We start from the raw sequence: 21064 nt of genomic DNA, 5'->3' as shown, positions 1-21064 counted from the left end.
AGATAAATGGAACTGTATCCCCTGATCTTAGCCCAAGAATCTGCAGACTGCTTTCTAGCAGAAATTCTTTTCGAGGCGGCACGTCGTGTCTTTTTATATAGGGCAACGCGTGTAGAGAAAATCATGATTGTTTCTTAGGTTTTTTGTAAAATTTAAAAGTGTTTTCAAATTCACTCTTTTGTAAAAATGTTGCAAGTTTTTTTATTTTATTTTTCAAAATTGGTTTTCATTCTTCTAGTTATTTTTTTTTTGTAAATTTTTTTTTTAATTTCATTCTTAAATAAAAAAAATGTAAATAGTTTTTTTTTTTTAATTTGATCCTTTTTTTTATTTTTTATTTTTTATGTTAGGTTATTTTATTAAATTGATTTTTTTTTTAATTTTATCATTCGGTATATTGTTTGTTGGAAATTAATTTTTTTTGTATGGGGTGATCTCATCTTAATGGGGTGATCTCGGTTTAATGACCTGTGTCATGAATTTAAAAGCTTAATCTACGTTCATATTTGTTTTTTTAGGGTTTTCGTACACTAATTTTTCTTTTCAGTTTCATTCTTTCATGTTCGGTTTTCTCTTTAGACCACAAGTTTGGTGGATTGGCACAAGTTGACTAAGAATTTTTTTTAATTTAATAGTTTCATCATTCAATATTGAGTTTTGAATTGAAGTTTGTAATTTTTCTTGGTTTGCTTTCTATTGAGTTATATCATGCGTATGCTTCGTGTCTTAGGGTTTGGTGGGCTTCTTCGGTTTGCTAGCATTTTTCTTTAAGTCTGTTAAATGATTTTTTTTTAATTTTATCTTTTTACATTGGATTTAGTGAGAATTAGATTTCATTATTTTTTTAGTTGTTTTATAGTGGTTTATCTCAATTTCATGACCCGGTTGTAGATTTGGCATGCTCGCTTGGGTTGGTATGGATTTTTTTTGCTTTTTAATTTTTTTTCTTCCTTATTTGGTTGGCTAGGTTCTGAGTGTTGTTGCTCTTTACCTTTTTGCTAAACATTCTTTTTATTCAAGTTCTAATGAAAACTATTTAATAGTTGTCTCTCCTTTAGTTATCTAATTTAATGATACTAATTTATTTAAAAAATAACTGTTGATATCCCTCGTGGAAAATTATTGGAAAAGGCTATATTTTAGGTCATTGAACTTGAACTTTTTTTTTTTTAATTTGATTCTCTTATTCATTTAGTTTGTTAAAGGTTGACATGTTTGTTATCTTGTGTAAGTGATAAAAAATGAGTTTCGGTCAACAAATTGTTGGAAAAAAAAAACAATAGAAATGAGAAGAAAAAAAACAAGGCTTGATTTTAGTTTTGCTTCTATTAAATCATTATTGTTTTTTTTATTGGTGTAAATGTTTAATTTTATTATTGAATAATGAACCTTAATCATAATAGAAAAAACTAGCTATGTGTTTTGTTGTAGGTTAGATTTTTTTTCAATAAAAAATTGGGGATGCAGGCATTTGCAACCTGTTTTTTTACATAAATAATATAAGTATCAATTAAAAAGCTTATGAACACATTTCATTAACTAAATTGAGAGCTTTTTATGTTAATAAATTTTTAAAAAATCATTGACGATAACTAAATATGTATCTTGAAAAGCTCTCAATTTAGTTAATTAAAATATTTGATCTCGTAACATTATTTATTCGTCTTATTATGTTCAATAACTATGTTTATTAAAATTATTATTTTTATTTAATCAAACAATAAAAGTAATACACACACATAAAATTAATTGGATAAAATCAAAGTGGGAAAAAAAATGTTAGTGTATATGCCCTACAGTCAATTGGTTGGTTACACATGATATTGATTTTATTCATGTAAATATATTTAATTTATTAATAAAAATTTATTTATCTTTAATATTAATCAAATATTTTATTATTCAATCTAGAGTAAAGATAAAGTTTTTGGGATAAAAATGTTTTGCAATGAAAATTCTAAAGTTATTATAATAACTTATTCAATATTATTCAATATTTTATTATTGAGATTTTTATAGCATCAAAGTATTGTTTCTTAATATTTACAATCAATATTCTATTAAGACTAGACATTAATTAGAGCTGCTGAGACTAATACATATTATATTTTTTTTTCTTTATGAAAAAAAAAATAATAATTGTTCTCATAAGTTAAGGTATAAGGAATATCTAGAACTAATATGAAGGTGTTTATAGGATAATATGTACGTTGAACTAACCAACATAAGAATCTCATATGGAGAGATTATTTGTTTCTATAAAAAGACTCATGTGACGGTTATATAAGTAATTCTTAAACTTGAGATCATTAAGTTATCTTATATAGAGAGTGTTGTGTTTTGATCTTATCATAAGTTGTCATAATCAAGGGTAATAAATGAGCAAATATTAGGTATAATATGAACTATATAAAGATATTAAAGTAATCAAGAGATGATTCATTACCGTAAATTAGAGAAAATATTTTATCTATTCTCAAATAGTGTTGATTGTAAATCCTTGTGGAAAAGAGTTTCAAATCTTATTCAAATAATCAATGAAGTGTTGAGAAGAAACATGATTTGACATCATAGACACACTTAATGCTATAATATCTTAAATGTTTTTTTAGGGTTTTTTCTTTGGGTGAGTATCTTTATTGTTTTATTTTTTTTATGGGAGAGAGAGAGAGAGTGTGTGTGTGTGTGTTTTTTTTTTTCTAACTAATTTCTCCCAAAATTTTTTTTTTAAAATGTGTGGTACAACCATCCTTTTCCTCCAAATTGCTTGGTATCCAAGCAACTAAAAAAACTTTGGTCCCTTTTTTTTTTTTTTGGACTTCCGGTCCCTATGTCCAAATATTTTTGTTTTTGAATTTTCTTATTATTTTTTTTTGTATCTTGATAATTTAAAAAAAAAACAACGTCAATGTCAACTCAATAAAATTGATCAATGATTTTGAAATGAGTATGTAAAAAATCAAACGCGTCTAAAGTAGATTTTTTAATTTTTAATTCTCTTGAAAAGATGTTGAAAATGTCAAAACGATGCAATACATCAAAAATATATTTTTTGTTGTTTTTTTACTACTTGTTTTTATATTTTAAAAAAAAAACAAGTAAAAAGAGGTCAAAACATATATGATCACATTCATCCACACAGACATTTTAGCTTGTTAATTAACATTCTAATTTATCAAAAATAAAATTGCCCTGCTTAAAAAGTTTTTTAGGTGGGCCACTAAATGTATGTTATATACACATTAATAGACCCCTTGTCTTATAGTTAAATGGTAACTAATTTTATGATTTCTATTCATCATGATATTATACATACTTATTTATCAAATAAATATTGTATTATTTAAGCATTACTTAATTGCATATTTATGTATAGTATTAACATACTATATTTGTGTGAATTGGGTGTATATTTTATTAATAAATTAAATATACTCTCTATTGGATACTTTAATTCTTATGCATTCTTAAGATACATAATAGAATAATAAGGTATATAAATAACTCATTATCATTAGAATGTATGATGATAGAATTCTTATCTTGCTGTATTAAGAATTATAATTATTTAAATTTATAGTCAAAAAGCTATGTATTTTTTTTATTTAGACGTTTTTATATAAATATGTACCAAGTAAGAGAAAATATAAAAAATATAAAACCCAAAGGCATAACTTCGTTGGGGAGAAAAGCTTTTGAAACCAAGTAAAATAACTTATTGCGCCTAGAAAAGGGAAATATTGTTTGCTTGTGTTTGCTTTTATTTTTTAAAATATTTTTTTATTTTAAATTAATATTTTTAAGTGTTTTTTTTTATGGTATTGATGTGTTAATGTCAAAAATAAAAAAATATTATTTTAATATATTTTCAATTAAAAAATATTTTTTAAAAGTACTAAAAATATTTTTTAAAAGTACTATATATTATAATATCAAATATGCACCACAATATTTTTTTTTTATTTTTTTACGTCTTGTTTGGCAGTAGAAAAGGAGCGAATGATGGATAAAAGGGGAAAGATTGACAATGAGGATTGAATGTGTCTTTATTTGGCAAGAAGGATAAAGATATAAAGAAAGAAAGAATTTGAGGGATCCCTCCCGTCCTTTCGCATTTATAATATTCAATCCTTCCAATATGAGTGGATCGACTCTTATTCTTTCAATGTGTTTAAGATATATTCAATATTTTTAATTTAAATGGATTAATTACCATCCTTCTTTTTTCTTGATAGCCAAACAATTAGAGAGAAAAACAAATCAACAATTTTTTACCTATTCATTCCTCCACTCTACCCAATTCATCCTTCCTCTCACCCCCTCACTCTTGATCAAAGTTGTCAATTATGTTTTGATTTCAGAACGTTTCGACATGCCGTTTTGAAATTCTACTGTTTATATATATATTCAACAAATATAATTTAAATTCAAGATAAATTAATTATAAATTATACAATACAAACACAATATCAAACAAATATAATTTTAAAATTTAAAATATTCATAAATAGTCAAGATTAAATAGAACTTTAACTTAAATCAAACCCGAACTTTTCACTTCTAAAAGATAAAGGGAAGCCACACAAGTCATTCACGTCAAAACACTACGACAATTAATTCTTGAATGAAGATAGAGGGAGTTGGAATCTGAGTGTCACATTTAGATTAACACACAAACACCACCCAATTAATATTTTTTTAACCCTTAATTAAACTATAAGTTTTGTTTATCATCTTTTTAAATTCCCTCCAGTTTACTCATTCAATATCACGAGAAGGTCATGCTTTTCTTAAGGAAAATAAGAAATAATTCAGTGCTTTTTATATTATAATCGTATTGCAAAATATATTTTTATTGTGATATTAATGAAGAATGATTTTTGATCTCTTAACATTTTGTAAAAAAGATGTGCAACTCATGTTTTATTCAACCAAAAAAATGGAAGGAATGTAATAGATATTGGTGTCAATGAAGGTTTGTTAGGAGATGGAAGTTCAATGAAGATGGATTTGCCCTTTGACCATGCCGAAAAAATAGATTAGGGTCCATAAATTTATTATTATTATTGTTTTGTTTGATTTTTTATTTTTAGATTGATTAAAAATTGTTTTGTAGTTGAAAATGGAGATATTAATATTTATATGGTATTTTTACACTTTGTTTTGGTTAAAATAAGTTGAAATTTGGGTTCGATTTAATAGTTTTTCAAGCTCGAAACGAAACATATAAAATAAAACTGAAACATTCTAACTGAAATTTATCTAGAAAATCCAAAACGAACCAAAATTTTAAATAAAATAAAAATTGTTTCATTTTTTAAATTGATACAAAATATTTCAACCATTTTAGACAAAAACAGAACTGTCTTGATAAACATACCCTTAATGTCTTTTCTTTTCCCATGAGAAGCATAAAGGATTATCGACAAAGGAATTGAGTCGATTGACTCGTCCATTTAATTATTGATTCCTCGTGGCATCGTTTCATTGGTATTATTTTGACACATTCGTTCAACTTGCTGAGATGGCATCATCGTAATATAACGGGTAATCTATTCATTTTCACTAGCAACGGTTCACTAGCATCACCCATGATTTTTCATCTCACATGCCTTGTTGTAAAGCACACAAATTTTGAAACTAACCACCCAAATGGTCACTTTTTATTGCATTAATTTCCAATGAGTACACATTTAATCCAAAAGAATGCCTAGACATCGTTGAGAATGAATCAGTGACGAAGGCAACAAATGATTTCAAGAGTTTTCTTTCCCGATATGCACCACATTGTAGCAGTTACAAGCAAAGCAGTTTGATACAAGGAATCATACAGTAAAATTCCATGGAATTCTCCCTCCTCTTTTCTAACATTATTTTTGACAAATGTGCTTCGATCTCATCATCAATCCAGCACAAGATATAAAGATAATGAGTGATTCAATCATGGAAAATACAGATGTTAAGAAAGGGTAAAGAACAAGAAAATTGGGCTGCCTAGTCACAAGGATGATTCGTCATCTATACCGTGATACTACTGTGTTAAAGTAATCCCAGCTCTATAATTGACATATCCTCCACACAATTCATTCTGCCAATATCATTCTATAAGAGAGACTGAGTATACCTCCGCATTTCTTTCATCCTGCTAGAGGCAATATATATTACTTACCTGAATCAGAGTCTCCGCTCTTCCCAAGAAAGTAACCCCATGGTATCACAAATATATCTTTGCTTTACATATACGTTACTTGCACTGCCTTGGTTGGAAATTTTCATTTGATAGCAGAGAGCTGATCAATGACTGCAACCTTTTAGCTCCAGGGCCAGGTCTCAGGACAGTTGTGTTACCAATAGCAGAGCATGGATCAGTTCCATTCTCCCTACTTCCTATGCACCAACCACCAGGAGTAAACATGCCTGGACCACGAGACAAGAGCTCAGAATCAATTTTGTCAAGCACTGGATCTTCATGGGGGAACTTTCTAGCAAATGGAGCATTGCTCTCAATCATCCTTTGCATGTCAGCAAGGTTGAGGTGGTGTGGATGCTGCTTAGGTGGGTTGTCCCAAGATATGAAATGCAGATCGCTATTCACAGTGGTATTGAGAAATTGTGGAGAATTGCAAATGACAGTGTGGAAGTAACCTTCTGGGGAAGATATAAAGTTGGCATAGTACATGAGTACAGTTCGAGGTATATTATCCCATCCCCATATGGTGTAATCAATAAAAGGTCGAGATAGTGCCATCCAGGCAGAACCTAAAGCAGAAAGCAGAAACTCAATTATAACGGGGCCCATCTAAGCAATTACTATCATGCTGACATTAAATTCAATAAAGGGAATCATGTGCAAACTTAAACCATCACATGAGCAATTCAGTTGTGATATAGAAGACAGACGCTAGATGAAAAATACTTGCACACTCTGGCGCCCCAAGAAATCAAACAACGGTTTGCTGTGCATCAAATATTGAATGTAGTGTGTTACATAACTCAGGGTCAACAATAGCTAGGTTCTGTTTAGTATTAGGGCATGGTCCAACATCGTAGAACTAAACTGGTGTCGTCATCATAGTGTACAACCCTGTGGTCTATATTTCCACATATTATTTCCATCTTCTGAAAAAGGAAAAAAAGATCTCAGCAGTACTCCTGTAGGCTATCAGAATAATATACAAGATGAAGAAGAGAGCTGTTCTATTACCATGATAATAAATAAATAAATAAAATACTGCACTTAAGACTGCAACTTGTGCTCTCACTCATGTAAAACAAACATTTAAAAGACAGTTACATATTGTTTTGCAACTACTTGACCTCGGCTCGCTACAAGTGCTTCCATTTGCTAAGGCACTACAGATGCCAGTATCATTATTTCTTTGTGCCATGAAATACCAGTTGAAAATTAGTAATATCGAAACATTCCAGGTCTTCCTAACTTGTGTTCTATAATATAGATAGCCGAAGATGGCCTAACCTAAAGAAGAGTAGTCAATCTTTCTAAATGCCTATGCTTACCCTTCTCTTCCCTTACTCCATCAATAAATAGCATCTTTATAGCCACACCCCTGTTTCCCTTTGTGCTTAAAAATAGAAAGATCCCTAGAAGCCTATGCCTGTAAAACCAGAAGTTGCTCCAGCTAAAAAAAGTGGAATAGGCACAGCTGGTCAGGCAAAAGCTCCTCCAGCTACTAACTAAATTGTCTTGAGCAACAGAAGCTGAATCTAGGTCAGATCTCTATACCGCTTAGATAAAATATGAACACTTTTTGGAAAACATTTCAATCGACATACTTTGGGTCCAAGGAAATCCAAAAAAAAAAACACAAATTACTGATCAGGCAGCCCGTGTTCCATCTCAAGTTCCAACCAACAAACTGATTTCAAATGCAGCTAAATTTTAACAGAATCCAAAGAATAATTTCAGGATAACATAAATCCAAAAACCAGCGATTTTGCTGGAGGGTTCAATAAATCCAGGATCCTCCTCATGGATCCTAATTTAGATTTCTTTAACCTGACTACACAAAAATTAAGCCAACAGGTATTAAAACACTTCACAAGTATCCGTAACTGCAATACCAAGGCTGAACAGATAGTATCTTCTTGACCTCTCTTGCAGTAATACAACTGTCAATACCACAAAAACCAAGGCTACAAAATTATATCAGAATCTATAAATGAAACTGCTAGGAAGAAGAGGCACAACTGCTCTCAGATTGCTTGACATGTATATACCCTGTGCCTGTGGACTTGTTATTGAACAAAGGGTGTACTGAAGGATTTCTAGTTATGTCAATTTTGATATAAAGCTGATTGCAAGCAGGTCATCTTTTTACAGTTATTGATCCATTAGTAAGCAATTGCATGTCAAATCCTGGCATTTAGAACATGTTCGTTCTTAGGAGTGTTCTAATCATACGACGAAGTGTTTCTAACTAAATCGTTCCAAATACTGGTGGAAAAAGCAGTAAAAGAAAAGGGAAATCTTGAATCATGTGCTGAAGACAAAGATCAACCATGGAACTTGCACTTGCCACATCTAAAGAATCCAAGAGAGGAAGTTTAACAAAGCAGGTAGAAAGTGACATACTTTAAATTCAAGATTAAGAAATTATGTACCTGTAAATAATTTAAATGCTGTTGGGACACTCCTCCTCTGTGTAATCCAAAAAACATCAGCTTTCTTTGTCATATACAACCCGGGATCTATAATTATTGGCTTCGCCCTTTGAAACCTATAAAGAATCATCAAAAACCAATTAATAATCCCCATGACTAAAAAATAATAAAAAAAACAACAAGAATGAAACTATACTAACTCTTTCCATCCAATGTCACTTGTATGATCAATAAAATTAAGATCCCGTGGCAGATATGAAAATGTATGCAACAGATCTACCAAGAAAAACAAAAACCAACATCAAAATCATCCAAACTTGAAAAAGAAAAAAATCCCACCTAAAAAAAGAAAATCAGAGCCACTAAGCTTACCATCCTGTGTAACAAGTGGATAATCAGATGCACTAAGATTAATAAACCAATCCCAATCTCCACCTTCTCTCAACAAGATAGCAGCAGCATGTAATGTATTAGCAACCATAGTGGGTCCTCTATAAGTAACAAGATTAGCTTTACTGATCATTCTTACATTACCGAACCTGAGAAAAACAGGATGGTGTTTAACAAAATTGCTTAGATCTAATCTCTCCTGAGTCGAGGATTCCCTGTCCAAATGAACAACATATTGGTTGTTGGGATGGTAAAGAGCTTGTAAAGTCCTCTTCAACATATTGGCATCACCAGCAGAACCGGATATTACGTAGGCAAATCGAGGGGGTGGAGGAAGATTCGAAATGGGTAGTGGGTGGATCTTTGTTTCAACAAATTTAGAGCTGAGAGAAGAGAAAGAACGGTAGAAAGGGAACACAGAGATGCCGTCAGAGGTAGTAATTGTTGTAAGGAAGAGAAGGAAGAGAGAAACTAGAGAGCCAATTGCTAATGGAAAGATCCATTTTCTTTCCATGTTTTGGTGGTGGCGTAAGTGCATGTAGTAACTCTTCAATCTCTTCATTATCCTTTTTGCTTTTGAGTTTTATCAGAGAAACCCAGAGAGGAGCAGTAGTAGTGATTAAGGTTCTGGTAAGGAGTGCAGTTTCGGAGGGTTTATTTTTAGGTAAAGGGGAAGTGGAGAGTAGAAGGGACAGAAGGGGTGACTTTGATCCTCGCCGTGACACGAGGAAAAATAATATTCGTTGCAGAAAAAAGGGTTATGAGGATGACTTGGTGGATTATTAGAGATAACCTCAATTTAGTCACAAACTTACTTGCTCATTCTCAATTACTTCTCAAAACTATAAAATTTTGTCGGCATTTGAAAACGTGACTGTGATTTTTAAAAATTTAATTTTTTTTATATTTTATATTATTTTGATGTATTAATTTTAAAAATAATTTTTTTTAAAAAAACATTATTTTAATACATTTTAATACAAAAAATATTTTAAAAAACAAATTCTACTAAACTTTCAAAGAAACTTAACAATTATTTCCCAAACTTATTTGTGTTCTTTTATTAATTTGATAAATTTTATATACTAAAACCATGTCGAGGTTAATCAATATTAACATTTCCGAGCTATCACGCTTGTTTATGCACTAAAATAGCATTAATTTATTAAAAACAGATTGAAAAACATATTGATTACCAGTAACAAAAACACTTGATTGAGGATTTTTTTTAAAAATGTCTGGGACCTAACAGACAAACTTTATAGATTTAGGATTTAATTGAAAACAAATATGTAAATCTATGGCTAAATCGAGGTTTTTCCTAATTATTACTACCGTTATTGCGTTATAACTTGTACGGATGGGTGGATAATGGATTGTAGTAGCATTTATTCAGGTATTAAATAGGTGGATTTTGGTTCCATTAGGTTGGGTAGATGAATGGCTATATTTATTTATTTATTTATTACTATTAGCATAATTAGGTGCTAAATAGGTGGATTTTAGTCCATGGATTTAGGGATTAGGATATGATCTTCTGTTTTTAATAAATTGGATTAATTGAATGTTGTTGGGACCATTAATTGCTTCTTTCTACTTAAAAGGCTACTTATTTGTTAGGGAATTTTCGTCCGAGATAGAGATAGAGATAGAAGATACACAATTCAAGTCATACACACGTACACATGTGGCCGTGGGTCGGGTTCCTACTGTTAAAGAAAAAAAATGTTTATGTAAGTATTTTAAAAACAATTCTAATACTCAAATCATTGACTTAATTAAATTTAATAAACTTAATTATTTTAATAATATGAGATACAAATAGTAATAATTAACTATAAAAATGAGTTATCAATATCATACTCGGGATGAAAAAAAAAAAAACTTATTGGAAACTCACCATCGCTCTGTTATGGACACTGCTTCATTATAAAAAAGAGTTCACTGAGACGGTTCTAACATCACTATAAAAGGTTGCACAATAACACCAAAAAAGATCGCACCTGTTACCAAAGCAACAACCCAGAAAGTAAACCAAACAAAATATCATTAGCATCTTATGCTTATAACTAATTAATTAGTTTAATTTAATTCTAAAACAAAATTTCTTTTAAAAAAAGGTAAATTTAACAAAGAACAAGAAATAAAAATATCTAATATAACTCAGGTTATTTTTAAAATCACTAAAAAAATCCTACATAAAACAAATAAAAAAACAATGGAGACCAATTTATAATTAAATAAATGATAAAGAATAAAACTGAAAAGACATGAGTTTTAGAAAAGGAAAAAAAAACAAGCAAACATATGCAAATGTTCCAAACCTAGTTTAATATCTCAAACTTGCAACTCATTAAATCCTAGACCCTAACTTAATCAAGAATCTCAATTCTTAACCAATTTAATATTTAAGGATAAAATCGAAAAAAATATCAATTAAAAAAATTTCTAAAGTAAAATAATAATAATAATAATAAAGATCAAATCTGACAGAAAAATAAAAACTAGAGGAGGATGAAATCGTAAAAAAATAATTTTAAAAATCATCTCAAATAAAAAAAATCAATCAAAAGAATGGGGATCATATCTAACATATGAAAATTTTGAAGGATAAAATTAAAGAAAATTATAATTTTATAAATTATTTTGAATAAAACAAATAGTAATCAAAAGAATATAAATCAAATCTAAAAGAAAAACAAATTGAAGGGATGCTTTGAAAAATTGGAAACCACATGTGAATATTGAGGATGAGAGAGAAAAGAAAGGGGAAAAATAAAAGGCATTTGACGCCAAACCAAAGGTCTATTGACTACACGTGTTGTCTAGACATAGAGGGGCCACTAAGGCCATTCCAACACCACCCTGAAAGCTAGTGTTTGGCTAACCGGAAATGTTGCATGGTCGCCCAAAGAGTACAACCACCACCCACATGTCGGCCACTTTTTTAAAATAATATTTATATTTATTAAATTACCAAATCATCCCTAAATAGAGCTAAAAAAAAAGAGAGATGAAAATACCCCTTGATGCAAGTTAAAGAAATTTTGATTTCAAGGGTAATTTAATTATTTAACTATGTTTTTTAAAAACAATAAAAATACAAAAAAGCCAATGAATGTATTTTTTTTAATGTTTTTAAGGGTAAATTAGTCATTTCACTAAACTACTAGAATGTTTTATAGACTAATTTATCTCCATTCAATATGATAATGAAAAATGAATCCTATAAAAATACTATATTGTTTTCAATAACGAGTTAAATGATTTTGTTTGAAAAAAGCAAATGATTATTATATTGTTCTAATCCACAGTGAATAGGATAAGGGTCACAATATTAATATTGAAACATTTAAATTGTTTAGAGAAATAAGATTAAAATAGATATAATGTTAGATAAGCTGTTTTGTTTTTAAAATTTAGTAGGAATTTGTTTTAAGTAAAATATTTTATGAGAAAATTAGTCAAATGTAAAATATTACATGATCAACTTATAAAATTAGTTTATTTATTAGAAAAAAATTTCTACTCTTAAGATTTTGTAAAACACTTTATGAAAAATAATTAACTTATAATATCATCTAATGATTTCAACTATTATCACCATCTTCATTATCGTTATTATTTTACCTATTATGATGTGTTATTTTTTGAGATGCATATGAAAAGTTTGTTTAATGGATTTGGAGACGATATGTTAGAGTAGGTGCCACTAAAAATCAACCTCAATATTGCATCATCGGACGGAAGTTAAGAGCTTATGAAAGTTAACATCAGATTTTCAAAGTGGATTATTTGCCAATTGTGTATTTCTTGAGATCTCCCAAGTCTTCGTCTGATGATGTTGGTCGGATTGCTGAAGACATCCTCTATTTAGGATCTTGTTTTAAATAATAAATAATACAAAAATTGATAATAATAAATATAATATATATTTTTTAATATTATCATTTTTTGTATTATTTATTATAATTCATTATTATTTTAATTTCTTTATGATTTATTGGTTTTTTTTTTACTGGAGTCTTTATTTATATTGATTAAGTCATTTTACTCTTCTTCTTCGTCTTCTTCTTTGGTAAAGATCCCTTAATCATATCGTTCTTAGTTAATACCTTTACATGATACCTTTCTATCAAAGTACTAAGCTTAATGTTTGACACAATTTTATTTTTTTGGGATCCAAAATAAGTCTTCTATTTTTTTTTTCCATTTAAGGAGAAAATTAAATAATTTAAAAAATTAAATTGATTAAGAAAAAATAACTAAACAAACCTTATTAATTTAAATAAATTATTTTTCACATGTTTATTTTTTGTTATATCAGTTTTTAAAATATTTCTTATTTCTTTAATTATATAATTTTAGAAATGGAAAACTTACTCTAATAGAAATGTATCATATAGGTATACGAACTAACAATATTAAAATAAAGAGGAGAGAAACTCAATCGGTATAAAAAAGAGTAGGAGACTCCAATAAAAACACATTGGAAAAGTATAATGATCAAATGTAGGTAACCTTGTATGCTTTCCTTTAAACTCCTCATTTAAAAAAAAATAAAAAACAATTATGGAAATGTACCATCTCAATTCTGAATAATATATGCGTTAAATAACATAAGCTTTGTCCATAATCAGAAAATTTGAAAAAGAAATTTGCTAATTATAATTTTGTTCTGTTTCTTTTTTACAGTAACATAATAGCATGCATGGTATGATAATACGAAGCATGTCTGAATATTATGGTATATTTAATGCAAACATATTATTCAATAGTTTTACCCACATTTACCTAGTATTTTGCCTATATTTTATATATATAATATTTTGATATTCTTTATTTTATGTTTTAAAGACACTTTTGGATGTAAGATTCAAAAAGATGTAAGATTCAAAAAGAAATAAATTGGAGATAATTGACAGATTTGATCTCCGATCGATGTTTTGTGCAGAGCTTGAGTTCTAAAGGTCGAAATGAACTGATTCTAGTGGCATTAGAAATATAACATTCATACCTTTCTATACGTATATGGCAAGAAAAATAAAAAGAGAAAGAGCATGGAAATCGCAACCTTCAAAGAAAAATCTCATATTCTGTCAGTGATGATTTTCAACCATTCCGACTTGAATATCTTAAGCAAGAGAGGTCCATTTGATGCAAACTTAATTTTGTTGGATTCCTAACTTGAAGGCTTATCAGCCTACCAAATTTCAGCACAAAAGAGCTCATATGAGAGATATGATTTTTCTAAGATCACACATGAATTCTGTCAGCAGACAAGTTTTATGAAGAAACAAGTTCAAAGTACTTCTCAAAGCATCCAAACCGACATCCAAGTCTTTGTTTCAGTAATTTAGCTCCTCTAAGTTCAAAGTCAAAGCTTAAAAGATTTTATGCAAGACTATTTTTCATTTTATAGGAAAATAGTTATTGAAATACTTAAATGTAAATCATCTACTTAGAAAAGGATTATTTTGTAGGAAAAGGGAATTAAGGTTTCCTATCAAATAAAAAGAAAGAGAGAAAGGAAAGGGGGGTGGCCAGAAAAGAGAAGAAAAATGCACCTTTTCCTTAAAAAACACGAAATCATGCATTCTTCTTTCCTTTTGATTAGTTTTTCAATAAACATGCAAGGCTAAGCTCTTTTTCTTGGTTGCAAGGACACAGAAACCTTTGAATTTCAAGAACTGAGAGATTTATTTTACTTTTTCTTTTCAGTTTATATGATTAACATGCTTGTTTTCTTATGCTTATTTCCTATGATTGTTTATTTTAATTGCTAGAGTCCGTTCTATTGTAACTGCTTGTTTATACGAGTTCACAAGTTTACCGCTCTATTGTTTACCTTTTCTTTTCAGTTTATATGATTAACATGCTTGTTTATTCTTCTCTAAGTTATTATTGTAAACAATCTATTGCTAAGTTTACTATCAAAACTAGAGTTGTGGTATATAAACTTGTGAAACAACTGAGATTAATAGTTATGGTGGATCTAGGTTATTAATCTTAAGAATTAGCTGTAGACTTTATTATTTGAGGGTATAAATTACTTTATAAAGTATATCCTCATGTATTAAAGATACAAAGAAGAAAATAAATGTTATGCTAAAATTTAGGCCCTATAACGATTAGGATTTAACTTGATAAGATAAAGACTTCCTTACAAAGGGAGAACTGTCTTAAACCTTAGATAAACCAACGAATAAGTATATCGGATATGGATTAATGCCTTCATGCATTTTAATTTTCAAATAAACTCAATTCTAGGTTAACTGGGGAGTAGCGGTTTGCCTCATGACTTTTAGTCGGGGGATTTGTGAAACATCCAATTGTGAGCTGAGTGTTTATTTGGTAATGATGATCATACTGTGCCCCAACCATTTCTTATAAACCTCTATGCTGCCTTCATGAAAGTTGGTCACTAAGTAGACCATAGACCCTTCAGAGATCAGGTAGTAAGTTTACTCCTCATGTAATGGCTAGGACTTGCTTTTAGGATTTTGACTCCCTAATAACTCATTTTGCATTAAGATAGACTTGATCAATAATCTTGAACTCTACAGGATTTTCTGAGCTAAGACCATGACTATTTTCTAAATACAGGCAATAATATAAGATGTAACTAGTTGTGGGGAATTGCCCAAAGACCAAGACCAGGAAGTTATTGCACATAAGAACCATTTTGTCTATTTTTTTTTTAAATGAAAGGGGTTGAGACCCACCTTTTTGTTTTGTACTCTCTAATGTGTATGAGATTTAACTGAGATGAGGACTTGGGAAAGATATTTTTAGATTCATTAGACTATAGATTTTTGCTTGTATTCAACAAAAAAGTCATGAATTAGCTTTTTAAACAAGGTTAATCCACATTCGATGTACGTGTACATACACTTGCATCCGTAAGCATTCATGCATTCATGCTTTAGGGTCTTAAATGTCACGAGTGCATATACAAGTTGAAATATAGGTCTCTAAAAAGCTCAAATCCATAGAGTTTACAACACTCGACTTCAACAAATGAACATGAAAGATGAAGAACACGTTCATCGTGATTCCCACTTCCAAGAGGAGTTGGACTCCCTGAAAATTAATATGGCCCGCATTGCTAACTTGGTCGAGAAAATGCTAAAAACAATATCTAGTGAAGGCTTATCCAATCGGCCCATGACTTTTGTTCAAACCCAGGCAACAATTTAGATTGAAGAAAGGATGAGAAGACAGACTCCAAAACCTTACTATAATACAATATTTATGCAGTAAAAAATACCTGCACCTGCCCTAGTAGTTGTGGATGCATTCGCCAATGAATCCTATAAGATAATGATATTGATCATGATAAGATAATAGTGTTAAAAGCAAGAGTAAGGACTATCAAAGACGTTGACTTGTATGATCATATTCAAGCCACCAAGGTGTGTCTAGTCCTGAATGTGGTTGTACCAAAGAAGTTTTGTATACCTGAGTTTATAAAGTACATTGCAACTCATTGCCCTGCCACTCACCTCAAGTCCTATTACAACAAGAGGGCATAAGTTGTGCATTATGAAAAGCTATTAATGCACTTCTTTCAATGTAGCTTGAGTGGAGCTACATTAAGCTGATATATGAGGCTAGACAACATGAAAATCCAAAAGTAGCTAGAAAAGAAGATGAACAACTTATTTACCAACACTTCTAAGATGCCCTACTTTGAGTTCTTGATTGGAAGTGCAACCCAACACTTTACTAACCTAGTAATTGTGGCCAAAAGGATAGAACAAACCATCAAAGATGGTAAAATAAAAGGTCCAACCATGAATTCTGAAGTCATGATGGAAATGAATTGACAAATGACTATCAAATTGGGAATCTCGTTCAATCGAATCTCACTGTATCATTAGCTACTCAAACGCTAGTGTCAAACATCAACATACATTTATCACTAAAAAATATTTACTAACATCTACTGAACATTGGACATATTATCCCAACTCCACTAGATCCCATAAAGCCACCATTCCCTTAAGTCGTACAATTCAATTAAGAAGTGTAAATATCATGATGGGATCCTGTAAACCCCTTAGGCGAAAAATCATAAATCGACTAGTTTTATGTAAAAACAAATTTGTAACTATTGATTGGGTTATCAGAAAATTCTGAAAATTTATGCGCATCCTTATAATATGATGCCTTAGCTTGGGTTAAAATTTTGTAATTTTTGGATAAATTCAAAAATTTGATGAAAAATCACAATTTGACAAGTTTTATGTTATTGGGCGTAATTTTCAATCCGAACACCAGATTACTGAAATTTTACGAGGAATCTTAAAATATATTGAATAAAATCAGCTCTCTCTTCCTTTTATAAAGGTCGTCAAATAGAAGCAAAAGGACTCATTAAGGGTAAAATGGTCATTTGCCATTAAAAATAAAACAAATAAGCTCTCCCTTCCTTTTATATGCTGCCAACTAGGCAGAAGCAAAATGGAAAAAGAAAAAGCAAGAGAGAAAGAGAGAAAAGTAAGGGAAAAACGTAAAAATCAAAAATAAGAAAAGTGAGAGAATACCCTTGTAAACTTACAAAATTCAACTTATAAAACACTAATTTAAGGAAAAATCAAGTGAAGGAAGGAGGAATTGAGAGAGGGAATTCGGCTAACCTTGGGAGAGAAGAGAAATTAGAAGAAAATCAATTGGTAAGCATGAAAAGTTTGGATTTAATGTTTGATTTAGATGTTTTAAGCTTACTTGATTAAGTTAAGAAGTAATTTCATGCAATTTTACTTTAATTTCCCTTGAATCCTTAATTCTTGAACTTAGGGTTCTTATGAGAATTTGGGGAAATTAGGAGGAGAAGGAAAAATGATGAAGTTGAAGTGGAATAGCATGAAAACAAGTTGAAATAACAAGTAAATGAGGAAAATTTGGGGGAGGGGGGAAGGAAGATGACATTCGGCCAAATGAAGGAAAATTGGAGAAATGAGTCTTTGATGTTAATGTTTAGGAAACTATGTTTAATCATGATGTTTGAAATATTTAAGAAAGACTAAATGAAGAAATATCATTAAAGTTGAGAAAAATAAGTAAATTCAATTTAAAAGGGAATTAAACTAGTTAAAAAGAAAGCATGAAAACAAGATGTTTAGATTGTGTTTAAATGTAGTTCTTACATATGTTTAGATAAAATTAATAACATGATGTGAAGGCATAAAGAATAGAAGCATTATTTGATGGAGGAATTATGAACAAAAAGCAAGAAAAGAAGTAACTTGATTTAAATATGTGGTTGTATGTGAAATGATGATGTTATGTTTAAGAATGAATTTTTTTGTATCAGAACGAATTAAAAATTAAAATTACATGCCTTACCTTTTAGCACATAAGAAAAATATTGATTGACTAATGATATAATAACATTTGATTGATTCAGGAGTTATGTCTAGAGTTGGTTATCAGACAGGAGGAATTGGGCCATCACGAGCAGAAGGTAGGTGATTCGTCACCTTATTTTATAATTATTTATTTTCCTTAAATTTCTATGTTGTTTATTTAATTGATGTTAAAAGAATGAAAGAATGAAGCAAATGAATAAATTGAGTGATTATTACAAATGAAAATTATTGGTAATTTATATGAAATTACCGAAATTATTTGGCTAACAAAAGAGGTTAGCCGAATGCTGAGTAATTCGTATGGAATTTACCAGATTGATTTTGGCAACCAAGATGGGTTAGCCGGATTTCTTGGGTAATTAAAAGAATTACCGGGTTTATTGGTTAACAAAGAGGTTAACCGAATATGAGATAATTCGTATGGAATTACCGGATTGATTGGCTAACAAAAGAGGTTAGCCGGATGCTAGGTAATTAGTATGGAATTACTGGATTTATTGGTAACTGAGGAAGGTTAATCAAATTTATGGGTAATTATATGAAATTACCAGAATTATTGGCAACCGAGATGAGTTTGCCGGATATTAAAGTTTTGAAGAGATTATGTGAATTAATTGATTGAAGTTAGAAGTAGTAAATCTCAAAGGTTATAAGTAAAATAATTAATATATGACTAAGATATTGAGTAAATTAATTAATGTGGTTATTGTTGAAATAGGTACACCTTGAGGTGATTCAGATCGTTAGATGTATGATTTTCTGTTTATGAATTATCATTTTGGAATGTAATATTTATATGTTTTTATTTTCCTTGAAAACCTTTGTGTTGTAAAAATCAAATAGTAGATGTGTAGTATATAATGGTTGTATTATATATGTATAGATGTTAGTATGACTAAATCATTTTTAGAATTATAAGATAAGTTTATAATATAAAATAGTATAACACATTAGATGTTTTAACACAACATGACTCATAATCTTAATACTGCATTCTTTTAGTCTAAATGCATACATGTAGTTAGTTAGTATTTATTACTCTTTAGTGATGAAATTGTTTTTTTTAATTTGTTTTTGTAATTCTTTTATATTGACTTATTAATTGATATTATGAGACTTGAATATATTGATAAGTATAAGTATTGAGAGATTGATTGATGAATGAGATATGATCCAGGATGATTGGATCAAGATGGAAGTTTGTAATGACACATAATAGAAGTGTTGTCAATAACTTAGTACCAAAAAAAAATAGAGGAAACTCTGCCGAATTTTCAAAAAACAAATTCCATAATCTTAGACATATTATTCAATACTTGACATTCGTAGTAAAGAAATATTTGAGACTTTATGACATTATAATTTGAGGATGTTACAAATCCTCAGTCATTCAATCAAAAGTTATAAGAATTTTAGGTATCAAGTCTAGAAGTTAGTAAGTAAGAGGCAAGTTGAGTTGTGAAGGATAATGGCATTAGCCACATTATCACTGGATCATCATGAGCATAACAAAGGTTAATAAACGTTGACGAGGCACAGATGTTGCTAAAGGAGCTGACCTAATTAGGGTGTTGCATTGTTAACAATTTTTTTATGAAAATTTTCTATTCTACACTTTGTTTCTGGATTAAATCATATCCTTTAGCGAAATATGCTTTTTCTTTGTCTTTGTTATTTTGAAATTAAGAGATATTTTTGTGAAAGTAATAACTTATGTTTTAGTGTGGAAAATGTTCAAACCCCAAGGTGTGCCTTGCAAAACACTAAGAGGCAAACCCTTTGAAACTCATAAAATTGACCCTTACGACTTACTTCATGGCTCTATTCAAAACATTTTGGCACATCAATTTTATAAAAGCCTTTTTTGTCAAAATAATCTTGAAAAAATTGGACTTGCCTTTTGACTTTAGAAATAATTCAATGTTTGCTTAAAAGAGTGTGGAATACAAGACATTCAAGCAATTCCTACTATGAGATGACCAAACGATTTTGAGCCAAGACATGAAAAATATATAAAAAGCTTGCACCCTATGTCTCTTGGGCCATATTTTAGTTGTATACATAATCGCATGTAGTTTGATTTGCTAGTCATTGATTCATAAAAACATAAGTCTTTATGGAAAAGTTCCAAACAATTACACTAAATAAGAACAAAATTTATCGGTTTCAATCGCTTGTGCTTGAAATGATGAAAGATTATCTTTGTTATCTCTTCACATTCTAAAATAGATCCCTTATGGTTCAATTTAAGTCTGGATAAGTTTTTATTTGTAAAAACCCTAACTCGGATCACATCTCACACTGAGGGAAATAAAATTTCAAAGATCAAGAGTTGATCTTGACTAAGATCGCACCCTTGCATTGGGGGATAAGAAAAAATTGAAAGATCAAAAACCAAGGAGATGCTGTGAAAAATACAAAAACACAAGAAATCTAAATGTTGAGTGGCATGTCCAAATGAAAAAACAAAAAAAACAAAGTCAAGATTAAAACAAGATGAGGAGGCCCTACCAAAGAAAACAAAAGGGGCAAATCAAAGAAACATGATGAAAGAAAAGAAAGATATAATTACAATGATCCTAAGTATTTAAATCCTTGAAACACTCTTTGAGCCTACAAATCCCTTTCTTTCATAGCCAAAAAGTCATAGCCTAATTACGTGTCTTTAAAAGTCCTTT

At 29.7% G+C, this 21064-nt stretch overlaps 1 protein-coding gene across 1 annotated transcript; it reads right to left on the bottom strand.

Moving 5' to 3' along the window:
- Positions 1–5751: 5751 nt before the first annotated feature.
- Positions 5752–9800, bottom strand: LOC7494077 (beta-glucuronosyltransferase GlcAT14B). The gene is made up of 4 exons (XM_002305293.4): positions 8995–9800; positions 8823–8898; positions 8623–8738; positions 5752–6759 (listed from the first exon to the last, which is right to left on the bottom strand). Exons 1-4 carry the CDS (start codon positions 9572–9574, stop codon positions 6245–6247), a joined length of 1287 nt encoding a protein of 428 aa, XP_002305329.1. The 5' UTR covers positions 9575–9800; the 3' UTR covers positions 5752–6244.
- Positions 9801–21064: the final 11264 nt, after the last annotated feature.

The sequence above is a fragment of the Populus trichocarpa genome, chromosome 4 (assembly GCF_000002775.5).
Source record: "Populus trichocarpa isolate Nisqually-1 chromosome 4, P.trichocarpa_v4.1, whole genome shotgun sequence".
NCBI lineage: Eukaryota > Viridiplantae > Streptophyta > Magnoliopsida > Malpighiales > Salicaceae > Populus > Populus trichocarpa.
The sequence above is the reverse complement of the archived record's forward strand: the minus strand, read 5'-3'. Positions and strand labels throughout refer to the sequence as shown.

Coding starts and splice junctions, on each gene's coding strand:
- LOC7494077 (XM_002305293.4), bottom strand. CDS start 9,574: ATGAAGAGATTGAAGAGTTACTACATGCACTTACGCCACCACCAAAAC. Junction 8,899..8,994: donor TCCACTTGTTACACAGGATG/GTAAGCTTAGTG, acceptor TTTTCTTGGTAG/ATCTGTTGCATACATTTTCA. Junction 6,760..8,622: donor AGCATTTAAATTATTTACAG/GTACATAATTTC, acceptor TTTCTGCTTTAG/GTTCTGCCTGGATGGCACTA.